Source organism: Citrus clementina, unplaced genomic scaffold, assembly GCF_000493195.1.
Source record: "Citrus clementina cultivar Clemenules unplaced genomic scaffold, Citrus_clementina_v1.0 scaffold_2, whole genome shotgun sequence".
Classification (NCBI taxonomy): Eukaryota; Viridiplantae; Streptophyta; class Magnoliopsida; order Sapindales; family Rutaceae; genus Citrus; species Citrus x clementina.
Window position 1 is genome coordinate 21,236,021 of NW_006262688.1, and position 8,452 is coordinate 21,244,472.

The 8,452-nt window shown below is 32.2% G+C and overlaps 2 protein-coding genes across 3 annotated transcripts; one reads left to right on the forward strand and one right to left on the reverse strand.

The window, feature by feature from the left end:
* Positions 1 to 1,036: 1,036 nt before the first annotated feature.
* On the forward strand, positions 1,037 to 2,047 carry LOC18053101. Its single transcript, XM_006447393.2, has 3 exons — positions 1,037 to 1,258; positions 1,346 to 1,551; positions 1,699 to 2,047. The coding sequence occupies exons 1-3, from the start codon at positions 1,160 to 1,162 to the stop codon at positions 1,895 to 1,897; spliced, it is 504 nt and encodes a 167-aa protein (XP_006447456.1). The 5' UTR covers positions 1,037 to 1,159; the 3' UTR covers positions 1,898 to 2,047.
* A 3,005-nt stretch (positions 2,048 to 5,052) lies between these two features.
* Positions 5,053 to 7,811, reverse strand: LOC112101115 (probable terpene synthase 9). 2 transcript variants are annotated; one of them, XM_024191371.1, is made up of 7 exons: positions 7,450 to 7,811; positions 7,088 to 7,340; positions 6,580 to 6,964; positions 6,242 to 6,460; positions 5,985 to 6,123; positions 5,562 to 5,819; positions 5,053 to 5,464 (listed from the first exon to the last, which is right to left on the reverse strand). In XM_024191371.1, exons 1-7 carry the CDS (start codon positions 7,687 to 7,689, stop codon positions 5,162 to 5,164), a joined length of 1,797 nt encoding a protein of 598 aa, XP_024047139.1. In that variant the 5' UTR covers positions 7,690 to 7,811; the 3' UTR covers positions 5,053 to 5,161. The 2 variants fall into 2 exon arrangements, with proteins under 2 accessions (XP_024047139.1, XP_024047138.1); XM_024191370.1 differs by having other exon boundaries at positions 6,580 to 6,967.
* Between the last annotated feature and the right edge of the window lie 641 nt (positions 7,812 to 8,452).

The following is an 8,452-nucleotide window of genomic DNA, read 5'->3' on the forward strand; positions in this document are numbered from 1 at the left end:
TTCATCGCACTCAATCAAAGTTTTCAGATTTCTATCCTTGCACTCCATTCTACCTATTATTCCCTGGCTTTCTTTTAATTTTTTCTTTTTATCTTTGAACTTTGACACCTGCCCACAAAGTTGGGGTCTTGAAGAGATGCACGTGGTGCGATGATGATTGCCGGTTAGTTTCAAGGTAAAAAGGAAGAGGGAAGAAGGTTGTCTGGAAGTGATCATGTGATCCAATCTGACAGTTTTGACATGACCACCTTGTTATGGCACTTGCTTTCTTTGCGCAAAGATATCCCAATGCCAAATTGCTAGTGGGTGATTTTAGCTTGAGCGCGAAATTCTGTACCCTATTGCCATTTCTCTCGGGAGGGAGAAAAAAAAAAATCTCGGCAAGGTTAAGGATGAGTTATCTATGCTTTGGGCCCGGATACATAATCTCTTTTTGAGAAAGAGAATAATTGCAAGATTTGAGGCGAAAGAAAACAATTGACATTGTGAACTGCTGGTCTTGTGTCTGTGAGGAAGTGTGAACTAATGTTTGAAATTGGAATACGGATCCACCGAAATCGAGCTTAAAAATTGGTCTTCTTTTCGTTTTCAAACATATATCTTTAGTGGTCCCACACTTGTTCCCTAGACCTAGCCCCTAGCTGACCTCCGTGTACCCCATCATCCATACATCAAGGCCTTGCAAGTTCTTGTATCATCTGTATTCATAGGTTACAGAGACTTTTCCCCAGAAAAAGAATAAAATAAAATCTTTATAATCAATTTAAAAAAAGAAGAAAAATCCTTAATTCATTAAGTAATGTGAAAGCATACACTGCTGTATACTTATTTGTGGAAAGTGAAAATTAGTGATAATGGTAAATTAATCCTCAGTGAAAACCGGGGCACGCTCGTCTATGACCATATGAGCTGGGTTATGCCCTACTTTTCTTGCTATCCCATCAAAGGAATCCCACGATATCGAAGAAAAAGAAGAGAAAGTAGTCACCATTCACCAAAAAGCTAACTAAAGTTTCTCACTACTGTATCGACAAAAGAAGCTTTTACCTACTACATATACTCTTGTTGCCTTGCTTTGCTTTTCTAGTTCTTTCTATCTTCATCCCCTCTTTTATCTTTTGCTGTACATCCGAAAACTTATCACATTATTTCTCAGAAAATGGTTAAAGTTGGAGGAGTTCTTGTTTGTCTCTTGATTATTGCCCTGGATGTTGCTGCTGGAATTCTTGGCTTCCAAGCTGAAGTTGCACAAAACAAGGCATGTGCATGTCAAATAAACTATTACAAATATTTCCAAATATGGTTTCTAATAGTAATATATATTTTTTTTTTGAGATATTCACAGGTTAAGCATTTGAGGCTTTGGATATTTGAGTGTAGAGACCCAAGTCACGATGCTTTTAAGCTAGGGTTAGCTGCAGCAGGACTTTTGGCTTTAGCTCATGTTATTGCTAACTTGCTTGGTGGTTGCATGTGCATTTGTTCTCAAGATGAGCTTTCTAAAGCTTCCCCTAACAGGCAACTATCCTTGGCATGCCTTGTTTTCTCCTGGTATGTGCAACTTAATTTTATACATATGATACTTGTTTTGCAAAATACATATAACCCATGATTTAATTTTTCTATTAATTAAAAGTAGTCTCTAGTTGATTATGAATTTTTGATTCATTTGGGGTGATTATTGATGATGACGATCAGGATCATATTAGCCGTTGGAATGTCAATGCTGGTGATTGGAACATTGTCAAACAACAAATCAAGAGCTTCTTGTGGGTTGACACATCATCATTTTCTGTCGATTGGAGGGATTCTTTGTTTCGTTCATGGCTTGTTTTGTGTTGCATACTATGTTTCTTCTAGTGCTGCTTCTTATGAAGAAGGAAAGTATGGAGCTTGATACCTTTTTTCATAACTTTACTAATCCATCACTTTCTTGCTACATGACCCCAGCTTTCAGCAAAGTGTAAAAATTTAGTTTGATGTGTCATTCTAAACAATTTCCCTCTTTAATTTAATGGCGTGTATGGGACAACTGATATTGCTAATCTTCGTCTTCAAATGAATAATAACTAGTTGTTTAATTATTACACCCCCACTACTTTTTGTCGTGTATTGCTTCTCTATTCTTATCATCAATCATCATCCCATGGTCATATTAATTAGTTACTCATCTGATAATTATCATTTTGTGCGTCTGGAATTAACTAAAACGTGAGGAGTGGGATCTCCAAAGCTACCCGCCCTACTAAATAAGTTCAGTTCGCAAGCAAGGGGCATGCCGAGACCTTGAGAAACGAACATAGTTCGCCTCCGGCCGTGTAAAAACATCAAACTCGCGTTAAAACAACCTTTTATCCACCCTGCGGGTTTTAAAGCCAGGGGAGGCCGGGTCATTTAACGGAAATGGAAGGCTTTTCCCCTATTATAGTATAGAAGACCCTAGGGTGTGCATCAACCCATCCAACCTGTGAATCCGACCCAACTGGTGTGATTTTTTACAGGTTGGGTTGGGTTGATAAAATAAACGGGTTGGGTTGATAAAATAAACGAGTTGGGTTAGATTATTAAATTCCCAACCCGCACTATTTACGGGTTGGGTTACATTAAAAAATTTTAACTCAACCCGTCGTGTATATATATATATATATATATATATATATTATATGAATTTTGATATTTTATATAAAAATTAAAAAAATATAAATATAAAAACTTTGAAATGTTGGATTTGTTTTAAGGATTTTAATATTTATATTTTTTTTGTTTATCTAATTTATTTATTTATTTTTGTTCACTATTTAATTAGACTATAACAATAGATTTTTTCAAAAACCAAATCCAATCAACCTAACCCAACCGGTCAACCCGAATGTATATAAAAATTATTATATAAATTTTGATATTTCATATAAAATTAAAAAAAATATAAATATAAAAACTTTGAAATGTTAGATTTATTCTAAAGATTTTAATATTTGTATTTTTTAATTTTTTTATTTATTTATTTATTTATTTATTTTTATTCACTATTTAATTATACTATAAAAATAATTTTTTTTTAAAGTCTAACCCAATCAACCCAACCCGTAAAATTGCAGGTTAGGTCGGGTTGGATTGAGAAATGTAATGGATTGGGTTGGGTTGACAAATTTCAACCCGTTTTACATGCGGATTGGGTCGGGTTGATGCCCAACCCGACCCGTGCCCACCCCTAGAAGGCCCTATGAAAGTGCATGAATTCTTGGGAAAAGAGGGAGTGTATACAAATGATTCCATATTTCCACAAATGATTCGTTGTAGTGATTCATTTCAATAATATCTACTAGAATGTCCGAAGGCCAAGCCGTATTCTTGTAAGGTTCATCATGGGTCACCAATTTATAATATTATAAATTGATAAGAAGTAAGAAATGGAAATTAAATAATATAAAATTTTGATGGTGACATCACAAGCATGATTGGTAAAGTAGATTGCGTGATCAGGTTATCAATCGTTCTTAAGAAATTATTTGCTATTAGCAATTAATATCATGATCTTGATCATTATATATTGATTCATCTTGAACTTCATATGAGTTGGGATGGGTATGAGTTGGGATGGGTATGAGTTGGAGTTTCCAAATCAAACCATCAGAATTTGGGCCCAACTCAAACCAACCCAAATATTTTTTATTTAGGTTGGGTTTTATAATAAAAATATTTTTTATTTTGATAAATTTAATTGTATAAAAATTATATAAATTATTAATTATTAAATTACTATTAAAATATATAAAAAAAGATGGTGGATAAAAAATTATAAAATAATAGATTTTAGAATAACTTCATCCTTAAATATTAACCATATTACATTATAAATTCTAACAATGTTAATGGAAATTAAAACGAGAAAAGACATCTCAACTCAAGTATCAAAGCAATCCATCAAAATTAAATTAAATTAAATTATTCAATTTTATAAATTTAAATATTCCAAGAAATAAATCTAACATTTATTGTAATTAGAAAAAGCTCCAAAATTTTAAATGCAATAAGAAAAATTAGACATGAAATCCAGTTAGAGTTAAATTTAATTAAAAATAACAATAGAATCATATTTTATTTAATAAAATGTTATAATCAATTTCATTTTTAATTTTAGTAAGTTACAATACAAATGAGACTATAAAATTATATTATAGGATTTCATAAAATTATTGTTTGAATAATTTATTAAAATATTAATTTAGCCTTTTAACTCAAGTTGAGATTGTAAAAAATTTTATATAATAGTGATTATTAATTTATAAATTATTAGTTTTGAAACAATAATAATGACCATCCAACAATAATAAAGACTTAAACTCTAAATTTTGGTCTATCTAAAATTTTCCATGTCAAAAGGAAATTCATTTTTCTTTAAAGTGGTTAGATTATTTTATACATCACTAGATACATGGCAAAAACTCTGGCATAAAATCTCATCTCAATCTTTTTTAGTTTAAGCAGATCGGAAAAAATCTTTTCAATTTTAAGATAATGAGATGTTGGAAGTATAAACTCACAAACAAAGTGAATAAATAAACAAATAACAAAGAGTGGAGTGCACATTAAAAAAAAATGTTAGCTATTAAGGGGAAGATATTTTACTTCAAAAAGAAAATTGATTTTCAAAAGAAAAATAAGTCAAACACGATGCCAAACATAATTAAATATATAAAGAAGTTAGCTTAAAATCTAATAGCTTAATAGTTAATACCAAGTTGTTGATTTGCTCAATTTGAATGTGAGATTTTGGAATTGAAAATAATGGAATTAATTGGTTTTCATTTATTTTGTTTAATTTAATTTCACTAACATGTCACCTTGAATTTGTCCATGACTCATGGATAAACCATACCAAACTATTATGAAATAGTTTTTTACATAAAAACTCAAATTTAATCCTTTTATGATTTATCTAAAACAAACCATTTTATTCAGTTTGGGTTTAGTTAAATCCATGGGTTATGGGTTTGTGCCCACCCCTGTATATGAGGTTAACAATGCTTTAAGAAATTGATTGAAAAGGAAAATAATGGATTGGGTAGGAGTGTGCTAATTATATATAATCGGTACTACAAGACAAGCAAAATCTTGGTTTGGAGCTAAATTAATGCCAAGTGAAACATGCAATTTTTAATTATTGTTCGATAGGGATAGGCTCAAGGATCAAAGAGACTAAACGATCTTTAGTGACCCCTTCTGATGATCCAATACCATCTCCGTGCTGATAAATGCATTGTGCAGTTCTTGCCATGTTTAAGCACATATTCACCATTGTATTTGGGAGGCAATTACTTTTAGCTATTCTATTCTCATTCAGCTTTTTCCATGAATAGTTTAATAAACCTTGTATGCGTTCTCTTGCTTCCTCTGCTGATATTCCTTCTTCATTCATGCAGCACTGAACAGATTTTGCCACGTCCCCTCTCTTAATCTCAGCCTATATATGTATAGATGAAGACAACAGTAGTTATATATAATTAAGCATGATTTTTTTTAAAAAAAAAAAAACATATAGAATTGGTCAGAAAAGTCACCATGGAAGTTCCCAAATCATTGCTAAGGCGAGCAATTAGTGATGACCAATATATAATCTCATAGCCATCTTTGAGGCAATTAATGAGTGAGTGCTCAGTTAGGTTGCATTCTTCGGCTTGTAGCAAATAGGCATGGACGATGGCTGCAGGGCCTCCCACTGAAGTCCAGGCATTTCCTAAGTACTCCTTCAAAGTTGGCTTGTGCCCTCTACTAAACCATCTTGCTTCTACCAAATACGATCCACAAAGATTAGCCCACTGCAATAAAATAATCATAAGATTGTGCATCGATCATCGTTAGATTAAGAAATATTAAAGAAATTCATTGTATGATTGAAGTCCTAAATATCACCCAAGCTCGTTTAATAACAAGGAACCTTTAAAAGAAAAAAATTCAAAATGTCCTGGCATATTATTAATGACCTCATTCTTAATGTAGGATAGAAAATTCAGGCCATGATTTTTGAGAATATCATATGCCAAGTCATTTCCAAAGTTCAACATAGCCAAATAGCAAATCTTCATATTATACGGCAGTTTCTCCATGGCCCCAGTATCCCACCTGAATAAATAAACAAATAAATAAAAGGGGTCAGGCAAAATGAAATTATGAAATATTATTAACGAAAAGCATAGTGCTCTTAATAATATCATATCTCCAAATATATTAATTATTATACCTTTTTACTGCATCTGTGAAGAGTTCAAGCTCCTCTAATGATCCGTATATATCGTACATGTCATCAATGGCTGTTAATATGCATACAAATTTGGTGAGTTCAATCCTGCATTTAGTAAACTGGGGCTCAAAAACTATGCCCATTGCCCACAAATAGTTCTCCATCAATCTGTCTCTTGAAAATGTTAGTGTCTCATGAAAACCCAATTCTCTCCACCACCTATACAAATTAATTAATGATTACATTAAATTCAATGATGGATACATATATATATGTGTGTGTGTGTGTGTGTGTGTGTCTTCATCAAAGAAGTTATATAGATACAAGCTGTGACCGACCTTGCCAACTCCTTAAGTTCTTTTTGGTGTATGGATTGTACTAAATTGTAATCCAATTTGGCTAGCTCCAGCAACACCACCAAATTTTTTGGAACATCTGTTGGGTATAGATTGATGAAATTTTGAGCCTCATTTCTCTGCATCCTCCAATACAGCGGGATATGAAGTGATTGTTGTAATTTTTCAGTAAGAATATTGGTCTCCAATTTCCCCAATAAGTAATCATTTAGATGTTTAGTGCTGAAACTCTTGGCTTCTTCTAAAACATCTTCTTCTTCAACTGATCCGAGGAATGAAGCTTCAAATAAACTCAAAAGCCCTGTTATGTCCGCTTCTAAACTCTCATCGAATCTCCCGTCCACGTTTTTGAATTTATCAAACACTTCTGCTTTAATTTATACCATACATGATCACCAAAAATAAGGATCACAAATTAAAAAAAAAAATTTAAGGAAAGATGTTGTATGTGTGTTACAAAAGTGAATATGAGTGAGTTCTATTAACTAACCTGTGCTAATTGAATGGCCATGTTCCCGTAGAATCCGAAAATGGAATGCTGTTTCATTGAGATCCTTGATAGTATTATCATCTTTTGTGAGTAGATTTACAGCCTCTTCAATCTCTTGTTCAAAATGATAGGCCACTCCCAACCTCTGCAATGAGTCAATTAGCTTTAATCTGTCATAAGATCCTTTGGTGGATGCAAATAACTCTTTAGCCTCTTGCTTCAACTTCTCTAATCGGCCGGCATACAACTCATACTGGAGGATACGTACAAACATGAGCTAAATTAATGTTGGTAACAAAATAAAATAAGATAGCTCATCAAGCAAATGAATATTGGTGAATTCATTTATTCTAACTACTTACTGTATAATCAGTGGTAAATGACTCTATGAGTTCAGGATTCCAGATGCTAGGATGGTAATTAGCCGACCGCCGTTGCTTCGCTTGCAAAGGTTTAGTGGAGTTATTAGAAGCAATATTTCTAATTAATCTTGATCGCCCATTTTTACCTCTTGCGGCAACACTTGGTGAGAACAAGATTTTACAGGTTTGAACATTAACAACACATGATGAGTAAGCGAGGGAAGCTAATTTTAATTCCATATATATATATATATGTGTGTATATATATAATTTAACTAAGTGATTGTAACAAGATGAGATATTTTTTGAACTTCAACAAATCTTGTTGGAGTACATCTGCGATAAACCTAAACAATGATTCAATTGTGAGAGAGTGTTATGTATGAAAATTTTTATGGGAAAGGCGCGAAATTTATAAGCACTAAGTTTGACTGTTTTATTAATATTTTTATGGGAAAGGTGCTAAGTTTGACTTTTTTATTAATAAAATAAAAGATAAAAATAACGAAAGGTTGACTCTATATATAGTTTGATCTACCTTTTTGACCAGTTCCTTTTTTTTGGTAAAGGTTTCGAATCACTGTATATATATATATATATGGGAAACTTTCGGCCTACCCCCTTCATAAAGTGATAATTTTTAAATCGTTCCTCTTACTATTAAAAATAGTTAAAGGGAGTCCCTATGTTACAATTAATGTAACATACACAAGCCACAAGAACCACACAAATTATGGGACCCACATGTTTGTGTGGTTCTTGCGGCTTGTGTATGTTACATTAATTGTAACATAGCAAAATCCTTAAAAATATCAAGATATTCTCTAAAACTCGTTATCTCTCTGTTAATTTTAATGATTATAAGGATAAAATAATATTTGTATATTTTCCTAACAGTCAATTAATAGAAAAAGGTCAAACCTAGGTAGACTAACTTTCATGAGTCCAAATCTTTCTAAATTTTTCAAAACACACATAAATATTTTAAATATTTATAGTATGC

What these genes read in the sequence shown, in the direction of transcription:
- LOC18053101 (XM_006447393.2), top strand. Translation starts at nt 1,160, where the DNA reads ATGGTTAAAGTTGGAGGAGTTCTTGTTTGTCTCTTGATTATTGCCCTG. An exon ending in CTGAAGTTGCACAAAACAAG is followed by an intron (nt 1,259 to 1,345) that starts GCATGTGCATGT and finishes AGATATTCACAG; the next exon opens with GTTAAGCATTTGAGGCTTTG. An exon ending in GCATGCCTTGTTTTCTCCTG is followed by an intron (nt 1,552 to 1,698) that starts GTATGTGCAACT and finishes GATGACGATCAG; the next exon opens with GATCATATTAGCCGTTGGAA.
- LOC112101115 (XM_024191370.1), bottom strand. Translation starts at nt 7,689, where the DNA reads ATGGAATTAAAATTAGCTTCCCTCGCTTACTCATCATGTGTTGTTAAT. An exon ending in CATTTACCACTGATTATACA is followed by an intron (nt 7,341 to 7,449) that starts GTAAGTAGTTAG and finishes CGTATCCTCCAG; the next exon opens with TATGAGTTGTATGCCGGCCG. An exon ending in GAACTTAAGGAGTTGGCAAG is followed by an intron (nt 6,461 to 6,579) that starts GTCGGTCACAGC and finishes TAATTTGTATAG; the next exon opens with GTGGTGGAGAGAATTGGGTT.